This window comes from Hoplias malabaricus, chromosome 1 (genome assembly GCF_029633855.1).
Source record: "Hoplias malabaricus isolate fHopMal1 chromosome 1, fHopMal1.hap1, whole genome shotgun sequence".
Classification (NCBI taxonomy): domain Eukaryota; kingdom Metazoa; phylum Chordata; class Actinopteri; order Characiformes; family Erythrinidae; genus Hoplias; species Hoplias malabaricus.
Window position 1 is genome coordinate 81,226,665 of NC_089800.1, and position 25,822 is coordinate 81,252,486.

At 39.1% G+C, this 25,822-nt stretch overlaps 1 protein-coding gene across 2 annotated transcripts in view; it reads left to right on the top strand.

Moving 5' to 3' along the window:
• Window positions 1–3,856: 3,856 nt before the first annotated feature.
• The window catches only part of paplna (papilin a, proteoglycan-like sulfated glycoprotein), a 30,357-nt gene continuing 8,391 nt past the window's right edge, over window positions 3,857–25,822 (top strand). The window contains exons 1-22 of one of the 2 annotated variants that reach the window (XM_066674990.1): window positions 3,857–3,896; window positions 6,133–6,176; window positions 6,521–6,634; window positions 6,840–6,943; window positions 9,705–9,765; window positions 9,972–10,074; window positions 10,500–10,630; window positions 11,533–11,656; window positions 11,748–11,828; window positions 11,966–12,138; window positions 12,872–12,995; window positions 13,192–13,318; window positions 15,631–15,835; window positions 16,638–16,814; window positions 17,043–17,193; window positions 18,421–18,504; window positions 19,951–20,104; window positions 20,736–20,820; window positions 20,916–21,027; window positions 21,470–21,800; window positions 24,226–24,384; window positions 24,681–24,808. In XM_066674990.1, the coding sequence (XP_066531087.1) occupies window positions 6,578–6,634; window positions 6,840–6,943; window positions 9,705–9,765; window positions 9,972–10,074; window positions 10,500–10,630; window positions 11,533–11,656; window positions 11,748–11,828; window positions 11,966–12,138; window positions 12,872–12,995; window positions 13,192–13,318; window positions 15,631–15,835; window positions 16,638–16,814; window positions 17,043–17,193; window positions 18,421–18,504; window positions 19,951–20,104; window positions 20,736–20,820; window positions 20,916–21,027; window positions 21,470–21,800; window positions 24,226–24,384; window positions 24,681–24,808 (2,671 nt within the window). In that variant the 5' untranslated portion in view covers window positions 3,857–3,896; window positions 6,133–6,176; window positions 6,521–6,577. The remainder of the gene's footprint in view (window positions 3,897–6,132; window positions 6,177–6,520; window positions 6,635–6,839; window positions 6,944–9,704; window positions 9,766–9,971; window positions 10,075–10,499; window positions 10,631–11,532; window positions 11,657–11,747; window positions 11,829–11,965; window positions 12,139–12,871; window positions 12,996–13,191; window positions 13,319–15,630; window positions 15,836–16,637; window positions 16,815–17,042; window positions 17,194–18,420; window positions 18,505–19,950; window positions 20,105–20,735; window positions 20,821–20,915; window positions 21,028–21,469; window positions 21,801–24,225; window positions 24,385–24,680; window positions 24,809–25,822) is intronic. The other variant, XM_066674998.1, reaches the window with a different exon arrangement.

A 25,822-nucleotide genomic window follows, 5' to 3' on the forward strand; every position in this document is an offset into this window, starting at 1 on the left:
CGCAGAGAGTGATCAACCATCCAAATCATACAAGTTCTGTGGTGGTCCTGTGGGGATCCTCAGGGTGGTAGGAAGATAAAGTATGCAGAACAATGGGTGGACTACAGTCTGTGATTGTAGAAATACAAATGCTCCTGTCTGATCATTGAAGCTGAGAGAATGGACCAAGGAAACAAGGTAGTCTCCATAATGTTGTGGTTAATCAGTGTATGTTATAATTATATAATTAATGTTTTTTTTAGTTAGTATTTATTCAGTCACCAAAGTACTCTAATTCTGAACATTTTGGTGAGGTGTTAGTGTGGTTTATTCACAACCGTGGAAGAAGATAACAGGAGCTAATCTTCCAGACCTTCATCTCAGAAGACACGACTAGATCCACTGTTTCTGGACCACTGTCAGCCAGTCACAACCTACACGAGGCGTAGCCAAGGATAACCCTTATAAGGGGATTACTGAAAGTGAAAGAGGTGACGGGGGGAGGGGAGTGGGTGCCCCATCCCACGTGAGACCGTGGCAATCAAGGATTAGTCCCTAAGCACTCGCTCAGGACATGTACCATTATCTTGAGTGGAGGCAAGAGACAGGTCCACTTTCATTATCAACACCTCTACTCCTCACTTCTTCTCCGTCAGGACCTGAAGCTCGGCTCTAGACCAGCAGCCATGTCCAAGGACAAGCTGGAGGGCCTGGTGAAGCGCATGGAGGTGACCCTGTCCGAGATGGAGCAGCTCAAGATCCACTGTGGCCGGCAGAGTGAAGAGCTGAGCCAGCTCGTGGTGGAGCTCCGACGGGAAAACCAGGAACTGACCGAAAAGTACAACCAGCTAGCTCTGGACATGAAGGAGGCCAAGGAGATCATTGAGCAGTTGCAGGACACCAAGTACGCTTTCGATGCCAAGGAAAGACAAGCCCAGAAACTTAGCAGACAACTCTGAAAGGACATATGTTGGGAGGTGGATTAATGGTCATGAGTATTTGGTCTGAACTGAAGATTGTGGACTTAAGATATGAAAAAGCGGTAGGGAGGTGGGTGGTGTGGGTTTTAAAAAGCCTCCACATGGGTGGTATGTGGATGTGGCAGCCCTCGTAATGTACATACTACATACTGTTTGAGTATCTATAGATTCTCCATTTTTGGCAGGCCATGGTTACCAGTGTAAAGTTAAGGTAATTCTAATGTTGATGTAAATGCTGTATTTTAGCTTTCTATTTAAAGCTCTGGTTAGGTGTAATGACTGAGCCAGCAACCAGGGGCTTTCTTATAGACATATGTGGAATTCTTGTATAATGGTTGTACAGGGGCCTGGATAAAGCAATGCCAGACCTCTACATGTGACTGTAAAAGAGTAGATTGAGATTGAGACGCATTGTGATAAGGACCATATACCTTATGCTAAGTGGCCTTCCACCATATTTCCCTCTGCATATTTTTTCAAAGATATGACAACGCATTAATGGTGAATCACATCTGCTGAACATTTGTGGGAGGTGTGCACGCATTCACTCGGCGGAGTCTGTGAACATAATCAGCAGCAGATTATCTAATCGGGCTTAAAGTAGCTACCAACTTACGTCTCTTAGGGTGAGTCGACATGTGAGGCTAATTTCGCCTCAGCTCCGGAGTAGGCTTATGGTGGAAGAGATCCCATGGAAGTTGGCCAGAAATGTTTCAGATCCATTAAGACAGCACCCATCACACCTTTTTCACTCAACATACAACAGTTGCAGTGTATAACACCCAGGAGTTTTTTTCACCATGTTCTCCAGGAAGCAATGTCCCGGACCAGAGATCTCTGCATTGTTGTTATTCAGGCATCAGTGACAACCACATCCTGTTTTCATTTCATTGGACTAAAGACATTAATCTCTACCAGAACCGACCAGGAGACCTACCTCTATAGATGTATAAACCCCCAACTTTAGGACCCTGTGGCAAGTGGTATTACTGCAACTAAACCTGAAGTGAGCCAACTGCTTAGAAATTCATATTTACTTTTACCAGTACAAGTTTCCCTTAATTACAATTATTTTATTTTTGGTTTTTCCTCTATAGGGGATCTGGCATCCCTGTGTTTCCCACATCTCATAAACCAGGGAGCGTGAGCCATTCTCGGAAGCGCATAGTGGTATTTTCTTTCTCAGAGCCTCCATTGTGGCTTCAGTGGTTTCCCGGTAGTAAAAGAAGGAATAGGAAAAAAGCCTGCTAGCTTATCTGGGTATATTCTTTGTACATTTGGTTCAATAATGGTTTAGTTCGTGTTTGTGTTTGCATGTGTTAATAATAATAATAAAAAAATGGCATTTTGTTGTTTGAAATACCTTTTTTTTGTTGCTAAGTTGTTCAGTTTTCACTGGTCTTTGATTTCTGGGTTTGATTCTCTCTCTCTCTCTCTCTCTCTCTCTCTCTCTCTCTCTCTCCCTCTCTCTCTCTCTCTCTCGCTCTCTCTCTCTCTCTCTGTCTGTTATAATAGCTCTTCCTTTTTTGAAACAAAACAAAAAGACAGTTAATTAGAGCACATGAACGTCACACATAATAACAGATTTGTATGAAAAATGCTGAGCATAAAAATGAGTTCAGGCCAAGCTCAGTTCTGAGGCATGCCACTAATGGTGGATGCATAAACAGACAACAAAATGTGGGTACTATTTCAGAAGTGGAATTAAGCATATATATATATATATATATATATGAAATATTTACCTATCCTTCTGGTGAAGAGAATACAATAATATAATATAGAGTATATAATAATAAGTAAATGAATAATGAACTGGACTTTACTGTTCAATCAACTTACAATATATATTTACACTGTTTTGAGAGTGTACAGTAGCCGTTTGTAGTTCTAAAATTACAGACAGTAGTACATCATTGCTCTGCATACCCTGTTATCCCCCTTTCATTGTGTTCCTCGGGGTTCAGGATTATCACAGAGCAGGCATGACCTGTTGTGGTGGTGATCTGTTAGTGTGTGTTGTGCTGGATTGGATCAGACGCAGCAGGGTTGCTGGACATTTTAAACCCCTCGGTGTCACTGCTTGACTTGAATAACGCAACTGGCAAAAATATCCAGCCACTGATGAAAGACTAGAGAACGACCAACACAACTGTGCAGCATACTGTCTCTTTACATCTACACGGTGGACCAAGTGGGGCTAATAGAGTAAGTGGTCAGACTGATCCACCAACACACACCAACTTTATCAGTGTCACTGAAGTGCTAAGACATTTCTACCACCTAAGTATCACTGGCTCTGTGGTGTTCCTGACTAATCAATAACAGGTTGAAATGAGGCTACGAATATATACAGAGCAATAAAGTGGGTACACTGTAGAAATGTAAAAAAATAAATAAATCTGATCAAGTGGACCATGAGTGTAGAAATAAGCAGGTTATTTTAAGTAATGGCATACTGGTGTATTTAAAGGATGTCAAGTTATTTTGAAATAAAGGAGCTGCATTCTGAATTTGATGGAAACAAACGCAAAGTAGAGGGGAGTGAATAAGAAAGATCCCAATACAGTTTATGTAGCCTACATCAAACGAACAAATAAAAAGCATTAAGTTTTAAAGGTTACTTTGTTTATAATGACAAGCTTTACTTACGTTACATATGTCTACCATACATTACATAAAAACAACTCCAGTCAGGCTTTTCTTTCACTTGAAAACTTGAAAATTACACCTTAAAGGTAATTACCCATCATGCCTATGGTGCTCGGGTGGGCTTGCCTGTGGTTTGGAGAAGTGCGCCCTTAACACACACACAGAGAGATAGAGAGAGAGAGAGAGAGAGAGAGAGAGAGAGATTTAAACATCCCCATCAGCTTCACAGCTCAGTTCAGCTCCGCAGAGCAGTCGCTTTAGGACTCACTTCCCTCAGAGCCAGCGGTGAGTAATTCCGCCAGTTTACTCTTTAATCGATATCAGGTTTGTTCTCAGACACCGAAATCACGACGGCGGTTTAGCCGAATATTTTGGGAATATATAACTTTAATAGAATTAAGAGAGATATTTACACTCTACTTCGAATATTGGGACATAGCTACATTTTTTATAAACTTGAAAGATTTGTCGAAATAGTTGGCACTTTATTATAATAATAACACGGTTTATTCAGGTATTCTAGAAAAACATGACTTCATTCTTGCAATATTTGATCTAGGACTGGAAAAAAGTTGTATAAAAAATATAAAACTTCCCTGCTTTTTGTGTTTTATTTTTAAACTGAATATTCTACACGACTTTAAAGTGTTGGTCTTTAGCAGCAGGTTTTTAAAATGTGTTTTTACCCCTGTAAGCCTGTAACGGTTGTCTGCTGCTCGTTCACTTTTCACTTAACGGACAATTTGGCTGAGTCTCAAACGACTGTTTTCTCCCTGGTTAGTTAGTGCACTATCACTATATGTCTGCGTCATTTGAAACCTAACGGCCTCTAAACACTCATAATTGTATAGGCCAGAGGTATTTATATCCAGATATAAGCTGAACGGCCCCTGCCTTGACTGCAATGCATAGTTTAGGTATAGAAGCCAACTTTGTGGGATATGCAGTATGTAGGGAACTAGGAGCCATTTGTAACGCGGTCTTTGAATTTGAATTCGGTTCCAGGTCTGACTCTACACCCATAACTACCTGCGCAGCACAGAGTGTACTCCCCACTGACCGACATCTATACACAGGCAGAGAGAACATTCCCATTTATTAACGTTTATATTCTCAGTAATTGTGGTTGATACAATAAATGTGTTGTTTTTGTCCTTAATAGAGTTAAATTAGTGTCCCCTAGGCTTTTAAACACTGCATAACAGTTATCATTCTTTCATTCATTATCTGTAACCCTTATCCAGTTCAGTGTCACGGTGGGTCCAGAGCCAACCTGGGATCATTGGACGGGAATACACCCTGGAGGGGGCGCCAGTCCTTCACAGGGCAACACACACACACACACATTCACTCACACCTACGGACACATGAGTCGCCAATCCACCTACCAACGTGTGTTTTTGGACTGTGGGAGGAAAACGGAGTATCTGGAGGAAACCCACGCGGACACGGGGAGAACACAACACACTCCTCACAGACAGTCACCCGGAGCGGGAATCGAACCCACAACCTCCAGGCCCCTGGAGCTGTGTGACTGCGACATGTTGTTAATATGGAATAATTTGTCACTGTACCCACAGCAATATTTTAAAATGGCTTGAAATAATATATAATTACAATTTATTTTCTTAAAGGTTATGCCAATATTTACCTGTCAATTTATCATTTGGATATTATTATTTAGCATTTAGGATTTATTATTTGCATTTTCTGAACAGTGATGATAAGTTGCTATAATCATTAATAGTCTGTAATCGCACTAACAGTTGTTTTGGTCCAGGTATTAATCGTGAGTAGAGTGCCCCTCCAGATAAACATTGCTGTGTGTAATAACCCTTACAGCATGCAGCATGCACCAGCTGGTATCAATAGTTTAAGTAAGTTTCCATAACTAATATCTTAGCAGCCAGTGACCAAGCAAACAGCCCTCGTCAATCATGTGTCCTGCCAGAGCTGAGATTTTGGATTTTGAACTGAATTGCCTGTTAGCCTGTGCTCCACATTAGACTTATAGAGGCACGGACACTGACAATGAGCCTCAAGTGGGTGCAGTTATGAGCAGTCAGGTAGTTTGGAAACATTGTATGCCCCCTTCCTCTTACATCTTACTGTGCTGAACATCCCAGTTGACCGCAGGCATGAGAGTCCAGCATCCTAAAGCTTCACACTCTGATTCTCTCATTCTTTTCCATTTCATAGGGCACAAACCCCCTGACATCTTGATAACAGCCTGCAAAAACAAACAAATAGCCAGTTCTTCATTTGCCTTTGCCTGGGGAACACTAAATAATTAAGCAATTAAACGTTCTGAAATGAAAGAAGGCCCATGCTTGGGCAGCACAGCCTAAGTGCCTAAGGAGATATAGCTCACTGCACTTTCCCATGACGGTAGTTTCATACTGAGTGTTGTTGCCTGCAGGGATGCTGCTTCCTCTTGGGATGGGGAGAGCATGGAATTTTTGTGGTCTTTTCAAATCAAGAACTAACTAAATGATAGTGTTTTTTTCTTCTTTTTTTTCAGATTACTCTATGCATGTCTAATTAAACCCCAGTGGAAACACCAAGGTAAACCCTAGTGACCAGGCTTAGCTATTTGCCTAGAACCTTATCATTTGGTTAGTTTGTTATTATGGATAAATGGGGTGGTTTACATTTTGGGTGTTAATGGAATCAAACAGTATTTTTGAACAGAGTCTGAAAAAACAATGAGCAGTACAATATACATAACATACATTGCTTAATATATGAAATGGTGGTTTGCAAATGCATCCACACATTACAGTTCATAGTGTAAAGAATCTTTTATTTCTGTGCATTCTAACATACAAATCTTAAAGCTAAAAGAGTGTTGTTTTGAGCACTTCTATCCCTGCATGTTTGTACTAAATACGTATTTGTATTTAATGAAGGTGCCTTCCCTCAGTGGTGCATTTTTACTAGGATTCTGTTTTCTGCTGAACTGAACAATGAAGCTGCTCCTGTTGGCGGCCTCCCTGCAGTGTGTCCTTACATCTGTGTTCATGGTAAGTGGAGTCAGAGGACAGAAAGTTGAACTAGTAAGAGTCATTCTCAAATGCAAAGTGCCATACATAAGCCAAACAATGGAGCACAGACATTCTTCAAACATCCACAAAACAGTGGTTGGGTTGGGTCTCTTAAATATCAAGTTACAGATAATGCAGTTTGGAGCTGTCTAAATAGTCTAAAGATTGCCTGATGTATTTTCAGCTGCCCAGTGGTGATTACTGGGACGAATGGGGACCATATGGAGAGTGCAGCCGCACGTGTGGCCTCGGGGTAACCGTGAGGACACGACGATGTGTGACTCAGAGGTAAGCAGGCGGGTCGTAGACACTTAATTGGGCAGCATTATGTCTGGGTGTGTCACTATAGCCTTGGGCTGAGATCTTTTTCAGGAGTTCAGATTTATCTTGGAAAACATAAGGTTTTTAAAGCTGAGCCCAGTGTACACCAGTTCGCAGTATATGGTGAGTCACCTGCATAAACATAAGTCCGTCCTGTTTTGCCCAAAGGTAGAAATCCTTGCACACTTGTTTAAGTCAGGTGACTTTAAATAGAGATCCTTTCTTCACACACACATTATTCTCATTTCCAGTCATATCCATACTTGTGCATACAGTAGGTCTCTCAATTTACAGGTAAACAACTTTCTATGACCTGTAATATGTACCTTTGGAGACTCACTGACTAGTAATTGCAGACTCCTTTGAGATTGCTATTGAAATTTTCGGTTGAATACAGCAGCTGGTTTTATGATAAAAGCAGGCGTTTCCCAGACAAGCCCTACGTTCAAAGCCTGAGCTCCCTTTGCTTTTTGCTGCTGTTGTTTCTGACAAAGGTGATAATAAGCCTATGCTTTATTCTTAAATCTAGGGTAGGGTCCAAGTGATGAGAAATTTGAGGCAGATACATAGGAGATAACAGCTACTGTTATAAATAGTTATGTTATACCTAGTTATTAGATAATAATTAGCTGATTGTGTAATTTAATTGATTTAAATTTTATATCACAAATAAAAATGGCAGTTTTCAATTTGTAAAAACAAATTTTTTTATAAATAATTTGTTATTCTGTTATAAACAGAAATAACGTATATTTTTTAACTATTAGACCATTGTACTGGGACCTGAGGTACCCAGAATTCTTTGCAATATTTGTTTCTGTTTATTAAATGATTATTTTCATGCAGAAATGTGTACCTTTGGGAACACTTGGTTATATGTTTTGTTTTAAAATGTTTACCTTCAATGCTTGTTTTCTGTGTTTAGATGAACTAGTTTATGCCTGTATTTTTATCCTGTACACCATTATATAATATAAATATAAAATGCTCTACAAGTTTCCAGAACTCCTGTCAATGTGATGTTATTTGGCTATTTTTTGTCGTTTTAAGTGCAGTGACATTTCTCCCTGCTATTTTGTTAATTGGAAGAGTGTTAAATAAGTTAAGGACCATGTTGTATCATCTAACTGTGTGTTTCAAGAAATGTAAGCTCATTTGAGATGGCTGGCTGCAGCGAATCTTCACCAACTTAGCGTTGTGTTCATAAATCTTGCTTGAATTGGAATCTGGCCTGCATGTTCTCTCTTGCACTTAATGATGAGAGCAGTGTTTCCAGAGCAGAGACCTCGTGTCTGTCTATCTCACACATACTGTTTGAATACAAGGTTCCTCTAACGTAATGAAATGCGTTGTTTTGCATTTGTGAAATCACTAGTGTAACATAGATTTGAAATTTTTGTTTAAAAGCTTACTGTGAAAACTTTCCAACTTGAAAAGGGCTATGTTACTGATTACTGATTAAACCACAAAACTGTAACTTGTGGTCAAGTGTAAAGGCTTAATGTGAGGAAAAAATATAGCAATCCATCACATCATTATTCTGCAGACATATTCTGTATTCTTATTATAATGCAGACATATTTTGCTTCAGTCAGCATCTGGTCTGCCTACCTGACTGAATGGTATCTGTAATGATATGACCCTCCAGCAATAGAAAACACACACTGTAGCTAGATTATGTTCACATATTACGTGTCAGACAAGCTGCAGCACTGTATAGGATGAGTGTGTCAGAAATTCCTGAAATGAGGCATTTTGAAACTTAAAAAACTTTAAAAAAAGACATTCAGCACTTGCCTGGGACTGCACACTCCCACCCACAAACAAAGGCTCCCTGCTTACAGACATGAATCATCCAGACACACTCCATATCCAAAATGTATTTTTTCAGGCAATGTTTTGTTCGAGTATCTCCTGTATTAGACACCGCACCCTTTAAACAATTAGTGCGCACAGTCTGGGAATATTATTGTGCTGACTTGCTAATCTGTAATGGGAAACTCCAAAAGTTGTAATTATTGTATTTACATCTGTTCAGCTCACACTTGACATCATCCTGAGCGCATATCGTTATGTCATCTTTCTCGATTCAATGAGGATATATTATATTTGTGAAGAATTTGTTAAAATCTTTTTGCATTGGCATAAAGCATCAAACTGAAGGCAGAGGTACTAACACACCCAGAGAAAACACACATTCCTTAGCTAAGTGTTATGTGTGTGCATGTTCTGATGCAGTTGTTCCAGTTGAAGCTATTCATTTACAGTTAGTTCTAACTCACAATATGATGCAATGTCACAGGTGCCTTGTAAGTGTACATCTCTGATATTGGAATTGGTGTCACACTTTGTTTAGATCAACTGGACATTAATGACAGCTAACTACAACGTATATCATATTGTGGGTGGTGTTTTATGTAAAGAATATGTTTTGTTTGTGAGATTCTTGTTATATTTAATATTTCAGCACCGTGTATTCATTTCTATTAAAATGTCTGATTTCTAGGACATTGTTTTACAGTACCAGTATTTAAGGAGCGTCATCAAAAAAAATAAATTGAATTTTAATAATAAACCATGGTACATTTAGGAAAAATTGTAATATTGAATATGCAATTTTTACGGACTGATTACTATCTTGTCATGTAAAGCTATTTTGCTCAGGGCTTATGTTTCCTTGTTATGTTTTCATTGCCATAATCCTTCCTTAATTCTACCACTCCCTTAGGGCTGATGGAGGGCATAACTGTGTGGGACCTGATAAATCCTATAGCACTTGCAATATTCAGGTAAAGTCTCATATCCCTGAACCCTTGTGACCCATCTTACCTGTAAACATGAAACATGCAGGCATGTTGGTGCCCGCTGAAGTTGGCCCACTGGTTCTTAATCATTGAGTGTTTATTTGCTTTTCCAGTCTGTGTCTTTATCCCTGTTTCTCTGTAATTTTACACGTATATTTGTAGTTTTAGTTTCTGTATATGCTCACTCATAGGACTGCCCTGAGGGATCTAGAGATTTCAGAGAGGAACAGTGCTCTCAGTTTGACGGCACTGAATTCCATGGAAAACGCTACAAGTGGCTTCCTTACTATGGAGGTGTGTAAGCAGTGTGAATATTAGTTTCATATTAGTCACCAGTGTAACATGATGCAAGCATAGCAGAATATACTATAATGATTTATATTACAGTTATTATTTTGTAGTTTGATTCATGAAACATTCATGAAATTCACATGATTCTATGCGAATTATGTTCAAACATGGTCCCAGATTGAGTTGTTGTTGTTGAAGTGAGATCTTGTAAAATGTACTTCATCTTTCTATAAAAACAACAGATATTAGATTCTGGACAGGGCTTATTTGCATTTTCACAAAATGAAAGTGACAAATGAGGATCCAACATGAAACCATGTAGCACTATTCCAAGTAACTGCAGACTGTTTTGTTTGGGTCTTCTTGCTCAGACATAAACAGTAGTGTTTGCCTTTGCATTTGCTTTTGACATACTCTGTTCTTAACAGCAGAAAATCCATGTGAGCTGAACTGCATTCCCAGAGGAGAAAATTTCTTCTACCGTCACCGCTCCTCAGTGGTGGATGGCACACCCTGCCACCCAGGCAGAGCAGACATCTGTGTGGAAGGAGTCTGCCGGGTGAGTTTCAGAGGCACACTGCAAAGTTCAGTGACACACCACATAGTGCTAGTTACTACTTTAAGAAAACCTGATACCTGTGTAGATTTAACTAAATGATTAGCTCCAAACTCAAGTGAATGTGTGTCTGCCTGTTAGATGTCAACAAATTTACTTTGATGATTTACTGGGTAACTCATTCAAATTTCAGAACATCCTTAAATATAAGGATCTTATGTTGTTCTTGATACATATGTGTCCGAAACCTGGCTGTTTGGTACCTGGTAAAACTATATACACATCCTAAACAGAGAAGATACTTCTGTACATTTATTTGAAAGGGTGGAGACAGGGTGGAGGTGGGAGCAAGTTTTTAAACAGCAGGCTCGGTGGGTTTGATAATGGCCAAACATGGCTCAGAATATGGGGATCAGCAGGAATGACCCAGCACGGAGGAGTGAGCTGAGGTAGTGAAGCAGTCGAGTCGAGATCCATCTTCTGAACTAAATGAAGCGAGTTTGACGTGAATTTGCAGGGTATATATAGGGCTGGGAGGAGGAGTTCGGGCGTGGTTCTACTCCCAAAATTATGTTATTACATAACTTCAGTTATTTACAATATGTTGATATGTTTACAATATGTTTACAATATAATGATTAACTAATTGTTAATACACTCAAGGTTGTTTGTTTTTAATTAAATATATTTTTAGTTTTCCACCTGTTTTTACATACTGTATATATTTTTACACATTATTACACAGTATTATGTCTTATTTTAAGCAAAGTTTGCCTGAAATTTCAGTATTGCCTTAATGTTCTTGGGTACAGTTATAAAACTCCAGCAAAATTCCAATTCTGCCCTTGCTCTAAAGAATGTTTGCCAAATTAATCCCCAAAATATCCTCTGTTTTTTGCCCACAGCGTATGGGTTGTGACAGCATGCTTGAGTCTTCACAGCAAGAGGACCCCTGCTTGCAGTGTGGGGGAAATGGTCAGTCTTGCTACGCCATCAAGAACAGCTTCTCCATGAGGGATTTGCCCAAAGGTAATTCTCATTGCTACCTGCCCCAATTTGGATGGAATTGATTACTTTTTCAATTATTGAAACTGATCAGTTACTTGTTTTTTTTTTTTAGGATATAATCAAATGTTCATTATCCCTGTTGGAGCTACCAGTATTCGCATTAGTGAAACTGTAGCCACTCGCAACTACCTGGGTAAAAATTGTGGAGTATATATAAATATATGTATATAATTTTTTTTAGTATGTATGTATGTAGTAAGTGTGTATTGATTGATTGATTGTATGGTGGTGTTAGTACCTGTTGTATTTTTTCAATGTAAACACCTACAGCTATCAAGAACCTGCGTGGTGAATACTACCTTAATGGGCACTGGGTAATTGAATTCTCACGTGCCACCCCTATTGCTGGAACCATGCTCTATTATGAGAGAGGAACAGAGGGAGAGATGAGCCCTGAAACTGTTATTGGCCGTGGACCTACCACTGAGCCCTTGGTTATTGAGGTGAGTCAATCTTGTGTGTAAAAGTTTAATTGACTGAGTTTTCTACTCTTGCTTAAATGGCTGGAATTTAATATTACAGTCAAAAAAAAAAAAGGTTTAGTGATATTTTTATTCCTGCACGGCAAATGTGAAGTAAAAAATGTAACACTGAACGAGTTAAATTAACACTTTACAAAGTGTTGGTATTTTTAACACCAACAAAGTGTTATTAAACCAACACTTAATAAATGTAATATTTATTTAAAATATTTACACTGCTTAAGAGTGCATTCACTCCACTTCAATGTTGAATGTTCATACTACTAGTGTTAGAAATGAAGACTATGTGAGTGTTTAAAGTACACCATAAAAAAGCTCACACTAACACTGTGGGAGTTAATTTACTACCCAGACCTGGTTTGAGAATAACACTAACAGAGTGATGATCTAAATGTTTCCACACTGTAAAGAAAAAAGCTCACACAAATTGCAAATAGTCAAATATTTTATTTACCTTTAGCTGGCTTCTTTTTTTTTGTTTAGAAATGGCCGCATATAAATGTATAATTTATTCTTCCTCCACAACACAAACTAAATATCAAGTGAATATATAGAAATGCCACTTCTAAGAGTACTGTTCTGCTTAATTTAGATAGCTTTGAGTGAGTGTTATTGTTAGTTAATATATAATAACATCACTGCCAGTATCTATGACGTCTAAGGATTTAACCTGCTGTTATTCACCTTCATTCAGCTCATCACCCAGGAGCCCAATCAGGGAGTGGACTATGAGTATTATCTGCCCAACGGCCGCTCCAGAGAGGGCTACTACTGGAGTTATGGCTCCTGGTCTGTCTGCAGCAAGGAATGCGGTTCTGGTCAGTATCAAATCTTCACCGAAGTGCAGGGGTCTTTCTAGTGTGTAATTGTCTGAACAATATCTGAGCATGTTCTGCAGCTGTCCAGCGCACTTGTTAAAAAGCTGTTTAAACATGTTTTGAATTTATATACACTGCGCTGATGCTAACGATTTGTTAAGATTGTAACAAATTATCATCATTATTTTATGTGCAGGTTACCAGTCTCGTCTGGTCTTCTGCACTATTGATAACGAAGCTTACCCTGACTATTTGTGTAATTCCCTCCCTCGACCTCTCAATAACCGTACGTGCAATGAGCAACCGTGCCCGCTAACACGGAGGTAGGAGGATTCAGCACATATCTCAATCTCTAAATATGTTTCGTTACATACCAAGTTAACTTTTTCTTAATGCTTGGGATGTCTGTGTTCACTGAATTGATGTCCTAGTGAATATTTTAATATTTTTGTAGTTCTTATGTGAAACTTTTCACACTTGTGTTTTATTGATCTGGGTTGTCTGATTAGTGGGGAAGCAGTAGGTCTGAAAAGTCTTGGTGTATTGCTCCTGTTCTGTAAGGATGGCGTATGTGTACCAGCCGCAAATGTGGAGACCCAGAGAGCTGACACGTGTCTATGTTCAGGTGTACAGGTAACCCAGTCTCAGGGGCAGATGGAGCAGATTATGATCTCAAACACCTACTAATATACACAGCATACAACTTAGTCTCCTTCTTTATTTTGATGGTCCCTCAAAGCATGTCTGCAGATGCTCAGATGGTCAACTGTTTGGTAGAACAATAAGTGTTTGTACTAGAATGAAGATTAGAAACAGTGTTTAACATTGGGTTGCAGATAGTTAATAGCCAAGTCAGTCTGAAAAATTACATTTAATTGAATAAACATTTAGTCTATTCACACAAATGTTTCTTTTTAATACTGATACACCTCTCAGTTCATATTCTGGAAAAGTATGAGGCTGCCAACATTACAATGATTGTGTTTGTTACGAAATGTTAGATTAGCTTGACCTAAAGACACACGTCTGAAGTGGACCGTGAAAGCAAATGTTGCTTTGTGTTTGGTTCCAAAATATTGTAGAAGGCTTTTATGGGCTTAAATGAGGAAATCTGGTTTCATCCTCAGATCCTTAGTGGAATTCTGACAAACTGTTGACTTACATTACATTTTATTTGATTTAAATTTCATCCACAATATTTAAAAGAATTACGGATTCTTAGAAGTCTCTGACTCCCTTGTAATAAAACCCTGACATAATAGTCTTCTCATAGGATTATTTACATACACCAGTGTTTGAGCTCAGTCTGTCTTGATGGGTTCCATGTGTAGAAGTGTGTTGTGATTGCCTGTTCTTCCACATGTGGAGATGAACCAAGGCCTGGGGCAACTGTCCAGCTCAGAGCTTTAATCTGGTCTACTCCCACTCACTGCAGTATTTCTCCTTGAGCAAAGAGGCAACCAAGTGCTGTTTCTCTTCACCGGATACTGCACTTAATCCCCTGTGTTAAAAAACATGCTCATGCCCTGTGCATAACCCATGAACCCAAACTGGGAACTCTGAGCTGGGCTGTTGTCTGTGCTGTAGAAAACTGTCTGTGTTAGCGTCAGTGCTACTGGGGATGTCTTTGTCTGTAGATGCTGTGCATATTCATCAGGTACTGATGTTTTTCAGTCTGGCTCTCAGTGTTGAGATGCTTTAGTGTGTTTTGTGTCTGGGTTTGTACAGTGTGATTGTGTGAGAACATCAGGATCTAATTCTCAAAACTGTGACCATCCTGAAACCTTTGGTGTTGAGTTTGTACTCTCAAACTATGATTTAAAATGACTGTGGATTCTGCCTTTACTGACTGGGGCATGATTTTGTTTTGTTCGATCTTGATTTTTTTTCCTCTTCCTAAGGGCTCATCAGAGTGCTGACAGGGAAAATGTTGTTTAGGAATTCTTTAAGTATGAATCTGGCATCAGATCTAACCTATCATTCTTATTGTTTATTTATGTGTTCTTGTTCTCGCACTCTTAAAAATAAAGTTTCAATCTTAAACGATTTTAGGCAAGGGCATAAAATGTAAAGAAATAAGCTGTCATTAGTAAAGAAAGGTAAGATTATTTTGAAGACCTCATTAGTAAAAATAACTGCTTTTGCAATGATTCTTTAATTATCACTTGTTGGAAGTTTTTCCACCTATTCATTGTTCAATGATCTCCCTCACTCATATTCACAATTTTTCAGAATTTCCTTCATCCATGGAGATGATGTTCCAGAACATCTTCTCCAATTGTTCCAGGATGTTTCCGTATTTGGTTCTAGGGAAATGAAATTTTTTGTTAATATAAGAATCATTCACTAAAATGTTCTTTGAGGAACTTAATGTGGTTCTTCACTGACACTTTAATTTTTAAGAGTGTAAAATTGTATTTGTAGAGGGTAGAGGTCCTTTATGTTGTCTGCACTGACCATCTACTGAATGGAAACTTCAGTAGCTGAAGGCTCAGTATGTTGTCCGTGGTGGGGTAGATGTATGGTCCTGCATGTGTTAGCATAGCTCGGGGTGGAGCTCATTGTTGTACTTAACCTCCTCAAGATGTACCAGCTGAATGATTGCTCCTTCTGCTTTGGTTGTGGTCTATGGCAGCTGGAGGGTTGGTGAGTGGAACCAGTGTTCGGTGACTTGTGGTGGTGGCTCTCAGGTCCGACGAGTGGAGTGCATATCCCATGATGCATCTGGAATGCGAGTGGTGGAGGATGCTCTTTGTGAGACCTATGCTTCCAGACCCCTCAGTCAGCAGAACTGCAACATGCAGCAGTGTGCCCAGTACAGCATGTCCCCCTGGAGCCAGGTACACAGACCTCACTGAGGGTCTTAAATAGAATTAAAATGTGATGTTGATATAATTGAACACATCTACAAAATGCACAAATTGAATTTTTGAAGTCTGCTAACAGACCCATGCACAAGCAAAACAGTGTTGCTAACCAGGGCAACATGATTTAGACATAGATTGTATTATATTCTTGTATTATATCTGTAATGCCACTTTAATTGACTGATATCATGGTGCATCCAGTTTCTATACTACTTTTTCCACAAGTTATATGTTTCGGGCATATTTTATTCAGTGTACTTATTGCTCTGTGATCATTATGTTTGTTTTCTGCATTCTACATTTTAAAATTCCTTGCACTCTGTAGAATCAAAATAACACTTTTATCCTTCGTTAACTGACAGAGGCAACCCCCCGCCCCCTCCACCCCACACACCTTTATCATTTCATAGTTTGTGGGATTATACAGAAATAATCAGAATGCCCACATTCCATCACCATCTCATTTGCCTCATTTCTGCTTTTGGACTTTTCAGTATCTGAAAATTTCACAGCAGTTAAACAAACAGTTTTTACCATAAGCTTAGCTGAAAACATTTTTTTGTTCAAGCCATAACAGCATCTTTCTGAACCTTCCTGACTTTGTCATGATTAATTGGTGGTTTCCTTTTATTTTACTGTGTTAAAAAAATGCTGACCAAAACAAAGCCTTCTAAGCTTTGCACCCAACATCAATGAATATATGAATTATATTATGTCTGCTGTATACAATTGTACATTAATTTATGTGTGATTTCGCACTCTTGTCTTTCTTTAGTGCTCGGTGACATGCGGCTCTGGGGAGCAGATGAGGGATGTGGTATGTGTGGGATCAGGAGGGGCACGTCTGGAGGACTTCATGTGTGGGAGTCTTCTGAAACCCCCCGGCACTCAGACCTGTGAGATGCCTGCCTGCAGAGAGCTTGTTGGGTGGCATGTTGGTGACTGGGGTCTGGTGAGTCGTATATTCTAATATTCAGTCCTATGCATATTATTGCACACTATAATATTGATGCATCAGATAAAAATGTATGACCTAAACTAACCCAAAAATTCCTTACACATTGGGCAAATAATTAAAAAAAATGTCTTGTTCACAGTTTTAACTGTTACTACTAAGAAGTTTAAATGCCACAGTTTTTTTTATTATTTATTAAGGCTTAATTCCACCTCTGTCTCTCAGTGTTCTAAAAGCTGTGGCTCGGGGCTGCGGGAGCGGCAGGTGATCTGTTCAGACACACAGAGGAACCTTTATGGGGTGGAGCACTGTAGCTCTCAACCCAAGCCCCCAACTGTGGAAAACTGCAACACCCAGCACTGCTACAGCCCCCAGGGTACACGCCTGGCTCAACCCCGACACCTCCCTTAGATTAATCAGCTTAATGTGCTATGAACGGTTGACGTTTACGAGTGGGACTTAAAAACACTTTATCACAGTCACTTACATTTACGTTACAATTACATTTACAGCATTTATCAGACACTCTTATCCAGAGCGACTCGCAATAGTGCTTAGTGTTCAGACAGAATGTGTATCCTAGCTAGTACAAATAGGTTAGACACTTGAGCTGCATTAGTTAGTGTCTTACTTACTGCATTAGTGAGTGCCTTAGTTACTGCATTAGTGAGTGGCTTAAGTACTGCATTAATGAGTGGCTTACTTACTGCATTTGTTAGAGGCTTAGTTACTGCATTAGTGAATGGCTTAGTTACTGCATTAGTGAATGGCTTAGTTACTGCATTAGTGAATGGCTTAGTTACTGCATTAGTGAGTGGCTCAGGTACTGCATTAGTGAGTAACTTAGTTACTGCATTTGTTAGTGGCTTAGTTACTTCATCAGTGACTAACTTACTTACTGCATTAGTGAGTGGCTTAGTTACTGCATTAGTGAGTAACTTAGTTACTGCATTAGTGAGTAACCTATTTACTGCATTTGTTAGTGGCTTAGTTACTGCGTTAGATAGTGACTTAATTACTGCATTAGTGAGTGCCTTAGTTACTGCATTAATGAGTAACCTAGTTACTGCATTTGTTAGTGGCTTAGTTACTGCGTTAGATAGTGACTTAATTACTGCATTAGTGAGTGCCTTAGTTACTGCATTAATGAGTAACCTAGTTACTGCATTTGTTAGTGGCTTAGTTACTGCGTTAGATAGTGACTTAATTACTGCATTAGTGAGTGCCTTAGTTACTGCATTAGTGAGTTAGTTAATAGCTAGAATTATTTTCTTAAAATAGTATAATATGCATAATACTTTGACTGATATAGTATACTAGTATAAAATTAATATATTGTAAGGATTAGTTATGATTAGAAGTCCAGTGTTGATAATGTTAGCTTAATACACAATTAATTCACATAATTTAAATCACATAAGTAAATAATAAATTATTTAGTTTATTAAATAAAAGACACAGCGTGCATATATAATTTATCCAATTCTTATCATGATAAAATATGTTGTACATACGAGTTATGAGTGAGAAATTCCTATTGTTGATGCTACATAAATTTTACAAAACTATCTGTGTCAGTGTTTTATTTATTTGTGTTGAACAGTGGTGCCCAGCATGCAGGACCCAAGTGGCTACGACAACACCATGCACGGTTTCCACCTTTACACTCCAGAGGAGCCTGTAACAGGTTATTGTATATTTTTTCTGTGCCCTGTAAATCACATTTGCACTCCTGCTCTTGTGGGCCCCTTTTAACCTTATCTCTGCTGTCTCCTCCGTTTCACTGTGATTTTCTCTGTAACACCCACCTACTCCTCCTCTTTCTGGCACTGCACCCCTCACCCCTCTGTCCCTGCACTCATTATCTGGGCCTGATTGGCATGTTTTCAGGATTGTCTGTGTGATTAAAACATTTGTGGGGCACTCAAGTGTAGGAGAGTTACTGCTGTGATTGTGCTGCCACAAATTTTTCAAATTCAGTGTTGTGTTACTGTCAGGCTTGTGTTTGTGTTCTGATGAGTAATTTTTATTTAGCTTGTTTTTTTAAATGGAATATTCATACAGAAGTGTGTGCACTCTCACCCCTTGTATATCATACTTGCTATGAGATTTTCCTCACTTGAGTAAACAATCCATGTTTTAAACAATGCTCCTGGTTAAACTGCATGATTTGTTTAGTAAGAATAATCCAATGTCAATTCAGTTCATTTCAATTCAAAGTGTTTTATACAACTGGTCACAAAGTGAGGAAACTCCCTCAATGCACAAGGAAGAATACGTTTTGTGTTTGTGTGTTTTAAACTTGTAGAAAATGAGGGGGGGGGGGGTAATAATTTAAATTTGGTTCCCATGAATGTTACCTGTGTGGTGATAGGTTAGCCCATTTTTGTATTTAGAAAATCAACTTGTCATGCAAGAATAGTGTCCGCGATTTAGTCTAGTATGTGTATAGTAAGGCTAGTCTCATTAATTGCGTGTACAAAATTAGTAAAAGGGAATGGTATACATTCCATTTTAGTCAGGTAAATCTTTACCTTGGAAACATTAGGGCTTGTTTGGCAGATAAAACATGTATACACGTGCCAGATTCTGCTGAAACCATGTAAGGCAAGCGTCTGTATAAGTGATAAATAAAAGCATGCCAATAATTAATCTCTGTTAAGACAAGAAATAGGTTTCGGGTCCAAATTTAGCAGCACGACTTTAGCCTGTTACAGGTATGGGTCAGATGACCCTGCCTTGCACTAGTGAGTTTCAGTATTCCTTGGGAAGGGTGTTACGTTTTTTTTTCCAGTCTCTAAATAGAACCATTGTAAATGTATTTTATTTTCTGGTATTAAATTATAGGGTGTTGTGCATGTGTGTCTCACTAGAGTATGCCTTTTGTGTTTTTTTTTTCTTAGGATTTTCTCATTAGATAAATCTTTAAGTTTCTGTTTCTCTTTCTCCTGACATTCACTCTGTTTATCATATATTTCCCCACAGTTCCAGCCTCTTTGATAGATTGTTTTCCATGTTAATTCAGCTCACAAAGCATACTTAACAATTATTTAAACTATATTTGATCTCGCTCTCAATTCTTTTTTGTGTCTCACCGTGTCTATCTGTGTCCCCTCACTTCTCACTCTCTCAGTGCGTCAGCCAGAAGAGGTAAACCCACACATCAGTACAGATGTTGTTCATCACTGTCGTCAGTCTCCATATGGGTGCTGTCCTGATGGCAGGACAGCAGCTCGTGGACCACATGGTCAAGGCTGTATCCAGAGAGCACACTGTATTCGTTCCAGGTACACAGTGCGAGAATAAACAAAATAAGAGCAAATACAGAAATAATACATTTTATTTAACTGTTCACTATCTGGAACAAAAATATATTTTTTACTTAATTATATAATCACTATCCAAATATATTTAACGTAATAAATGAATGTAATACACCATATAATTCACTTAAAGGCTTGGTTTGGTAAATAAAGATATCACACATTTATGGGTGATTATATATATTTTTTTATAATAAGCAATTTTTTTACACAGAACAATGTTTGTTACTCATGGCTTTGCCTCCCTTCAACATAAGAACAAAAATGTTGTATTGAAATAATAGTTTACACTTTTGACCAGGGCTTTTTAATAATTTGAGTTACTGAAAAATAATTTATATGAAATAAATACTTATGTTTGTTATTAATATTAATAACACACCTCAAAGGACTAAATATCTAAAAACTCAGTACAATATATAATGAGATGCAATGTATGAAAATGTGAGCTATATTGCATCTCATCCTGAGAATATACAAAAAATGTTTGCTAGTAGCCCTGTGATAAGCTGTTACAGATAATGAATGAATGAATGAATGAATGAATGTTTGCTAGTACGTGCAACATAATCAGTTCAACATATAACTTTCTCAGGTATGGCTGTTGTCAAGATGGAGTGTCTAAAGCTCATGGCCCCAATAAAGAGGGCTGTCCAGAATTTGTCCCTATTGCTCCAACGGTGAGTATCTGTTTCTAATTCTGTTTTATTGCACAGCCGTTAATCTTAGTCTGGTCAGTACCTTACTAACTCCTGCTTTTACTCTCTGCACTCAGCCTGCTTCTCCACCTGTAGACTGCTTGACAACAACCTATGGGTGCTGTTATGATAAAGTCACCGCTGCTGGTGGGGCTCATGGAGAGGGCTGCTCTAATCCACCTTCCAGTGGTGAGTTAGATCTGTGAGATATATTATCTATAATTATCTATATTATCTTGTGTTAGTGGTCAAGTTTTATGTACACCATCCAGCTGTAGTTACAAACACAGTAATGATTATTTGATTTGGTTTATATATTATTCTGTAGCTTTATGAAAATGTGGGTCCATCTCCTTAAAAAGCAAGCTAAGGAAGACATGAAACACTCCCTAATAACACAAGGAAAAAACACTGAAAATAAAATCAATGGATAGAGAAGTTTAGATATAAGTAAGATATGCTTACAAGTGAGATTAAACACATTTACTGAGATCAAACAAGGGAAAGATCCTAGACTAATGTTAGGACTCATAGATTCATTGACATAGTTAAATGGCACTGTAGAATGAAATGTCCAATAAAACTCAGTCACCTTTCACATAACTGAGTGTTACCCATATGTTTTCTCCAGCTCAAAGTTTGTCCTGCCAGCTGCCCCACACAGCGGGCATGTGTGACCAGTGGACTGCCCGCTACTACTACGACCCCGCCTCAGACCGCTGCCAGCACTTCTGGTACGGTGGATGCCATGGAAATAGCAACAAATTTGCTACAATGGACGAATGCCAGCGCACATGTCAGGTCTATGTGCCAGTGCCTGCTGTGTACAATGGCGAAAGTGGCAATGTAGGCCCAATACGTATGGGAGCCAGTGCGGCTCACCATGCCCGCAGTGCCAGGATTTATCTGCGGGGGCGTCGGCCTGCACCAAGAGCTGTGCCGTTAAGCAGCCCCACTTCAAGGTAAGAGTTCTGGAGCCCTACAGACCCAACCAACCAAACCAGATTACCAGAATTTGGCCAAAACCACCACAGGCCACATCAGATTACTCCAAACTTCCCCATCCTCATCCTGTGCCTGTCTGAAGATCTTTTTTCATGGGAGTAGTTTACAAGTCTCATTGTTACATACAGGGCTACAAACACACAGACACACACACACACATATGTGGTACCACTATACATGTCAGGACTTTCCATAGACAATAATGATTACTGTAGCTAAATAACACCACACCTAACCCTAAACTTAACCTCAGTAACCAAAAGGAAACTTTTGGCTCTTTTTGGTATAAAAATGTTTTAAAAACCAGGAGATGTTGTAGAGCTGCACAGTATATTGTTTTTAATAGTTCCTATGGTCCTGACCATTACAGTACACATAACAGAGATGGGTGCTATATGCAGCTCCTCCAGTCAAAGTGATTTATTTTGTTACAGTTTGCTGTGAGCATCTTAACCCTTTTAAAATTGTTGCACAACATGTGCCTATTTGTGTCATATTGTGTCACAGCACAATATACCTTCTCATATATATGTGCGCTCACACACTACACCCACTGTTCACTGGGATGGCAAAATCTCTGACACTACTTTTATGTGTTTTTAACTGTATTTCTCTTAATTTATCGAGTGAAATAGCTTGCATTGGTAGCTTAATGATAAATCATAAACATCAGTATGCATAGCTTCTTCAGGTTAAGTACGAGTTACGTTTACCTGTGCTTTGTAACACATATACACTCATCTTTGGTAGTGCCTCATGCTTGCTTTACTTTAATACATGCATTAAAGCGAATGCTGACACCCATGCCCATGTTCATGCTGCAACACACCCGACACATTCTTTCTCTCTTGCTTAACATACACTCTTTGCCCAAGAGAAGTTGAATTCCCACATCGTGGCCCTGTCGGACATTGCTGCACTTTTGGGACTGGTACATTTCTCCTGCTTCACTATTTTGCCCTCTTGTTCCACGATTGCTCTAAGATTTGTGTGTAGTCTTGTTGTCTTTGTAGTTTAGGCTTTTCACCTGAATCACCCTCACTTGTTTCTTTGCTTTTGCCACATCATCCCAGTGTTAATTTCTAATGTCATTCCGTTTGACTAATAAAGAAACCTGCAGTGATGCCCCATCAGTCCTGCTTTGTGTGTCTCTTCTAAGCACTTTATAACCCAGTTGTGGGACAGTATAATTCACTGTGCACAGGTCAGGGGAACAATGTGGAACAATATCTTTCCTGAAAATAATAGATCTTTTCAAAGTAATGATAATCCAAACACTGAAGGAGTTGATAGTTCATTTTGTGATAATTATTTGCTTTTTTTGTGTGAAAATGACAATTACTTGTCTTTAATATTGGGTTTGTCTCTGATCTTTGCACAGTACTTTAATGCTTTAAAAAGAAATGAGTTGCTATTATGCTTCATATATCACATTCTTTCATCGCTTTGCCACACCAAATGCTTTTAAATAGCTTGTTAATTCAGCAAATGCTGCTTTCTGTGTATTCCTTTCCCAGCACAAGTTTGTTTCATTTTCATTGTGTTTTGTAATTACCAGGTTAATATTTATATATGTCTATATTGCCTACTGTATCATATCCTAGTAACTTGTGAGAGATGGAGAAATAGGAATAGTCTGAAATCTCTTTATTATTCCCTCTGTTAAGAATAGCTTTCTTTTTCTTGCAAAGTACATATTTTAAAACACAACTGGAACAGCATAGTAGTTTTGGTGGTGTGCTACAAATATGAAATTAGTCAGCTCTAGTACACCAAATGTGTGTGTTTTGATGGCATGCAATGAAAGCATAGAGTGCAAAATGACTACTTTCACCACTGTGTTGTAATAATGTGGTCAGTGTGGCTTCATAAAACACACCACTTAAATCAGAAAGTAATCACACTTTAGTTACTGCAAGACTTCTTTACCACAAGGAAAACCAATATTGTCTGGACACCCACTGCTTGTACTCACCACTAATGCTTGTGTGTTGTGAACAGGATAAAGTGCATGATGACCGTGTGGCCTGAGGCATGTGATCTCTAAAGACCAAACACTCTGTCCATTCTGTGTAGTCTAAAGGTTTCTCTTTAGACTGAGGAAGAGGCCACAGAAATAGTTCTTTCTGTTTTATTCTCTGTGGTTGTGGCCAGGTTAAGGCTGATCTTTATGCTAACTTTGGTGACCACACTCTGTACTATGTTGTTGCCAAAAGTATAGCATAAAGTGATTGTTTCCTCTATTTTTTCCCCATTTCTATATCTCTATTTTTCTTCTTTTCTTTTTTCTTTCTTCTGTCTGTGCATGTCCTCTCCTTCATCCTCATCTTTCCTGTGTATTTTCCTTTCTTGCCTTTTCTTTCTTTGCCTGCCCTGCTTCAGTTGGACTGCTGTGGGTGTGAGTATAGACAAGTCGGATCCCTCTACAGTGGAAGGGATTGTGGGACAGGTGGTGGTTTTGCCCTGCAGGGTGAGCCCACTACCCTCCTCCACCATCACAGTTGAGTGGAGACGAGATGGCATCCCTCTTGACCCTACCAGGTCAGTGCATCATCTGATTACTCACTTTTAGCCACACTAGTTCTGTAGACTGTCATCTATTTGTTTCATGGAAAAGTTAAGCCATCACAGAAGTTTCAATCTTCACTTATATTGATACAGTTAATTAAATTGGGCTTTCTAACTTTAAAAATTAATTTTTAACGTACTCTGAATATGTTTTAGATACTTGGATACCTACACTGTTTCTTTTAAGTTGGTATGTTAAAAAATTGTCATTCAGTGTAGTAAGCCTTGTATAGACAGTTTTATGTATTTTTAGATATTCAATATTTCAGGCATAAGCAGCAGCCTAACGGATCTCTGCTGGTGGGTCCAGTGATGATGGAGGATTCTGGTTGGTTGCTGTGTTTGGCCACACGAGACCATGAAAGAGATTACCGCTACATCTACTTGTCTGTCTCAGGTGATTAATGCATTATCTTTTATAATGTTATGTAGTAAGAGTAGTCTGGAGAGTAAAAAAATAAGTAAATAAAAATCTAGGGTGGCACAGTGGTGCACTCACACATCTCCAGGAACCTGGAGGTTCTGGGTTCGATTCCCGCTCCGGGTGACTGTCTGTGAGGGGTGTGTGTGTTCTCCCTGTGAAGGACTGGCCCCCCTCCAGGGTGTATTCCTGCCTTGTGCCCAATGATTACGGGGAGGCTCCAGACACACCGCGACCCTGAACTGGATAAGCGGTTACAGATAATAGACGAATGAATAAAATCTCTCTTCAAAACTAGCTAAAATATTTGCTATTTGCAGCTTCTATTCCCAAATTATGTGCCTCTCCTTTATCTCTTATCAGTTCAACCTGACCAATATTTCTGTTTCTAACAGTTTCTAATTTAAAAAAAGTGGGGATTGGGCCTTCTCAAACAAAAGAACTATGTTTTTTTCCCTATGTTTTTTCTGTTCACACTCAGTCGTCAAACTGTCTAACTCTCCATCTATCTGATTCCATCATCCATCCATTATCTGTAACCGCTTATCCAATTTAGGGTCACGGGGGGTCCAGAGCCTACCTGGAATCATTGGGCGCAAGGCGGGAATACACCCTGGAGGGGACGCCAGTCCTTCACAGGGCAACACAGACACACACACATTCACACCTACGGACACTTTCGAGTCGCCAATCCATCTACAACGTGTGTTTTTGGACTGTGGGAGGAAACCGGAGCACCCGGAGGAAACCCACGCGGACACAGGGAGAACACACCAACTTCTCACAGACAGTCACCCAGAGCGGGAATCGAACCCACAACCTCCCTGGAGCTGTGTGACTGCGACACTACCTGCTGCGCCACCGTGCCGCCCCACTGATTCTATCAGTTGTAATTAAATCTACATTCTATGACTATTGACAAGTTTGCATCTGTAGTTCTAGCTGTTTTTCATCAGCAGCTACAACTACAGATAACATTAAGACTTGTGA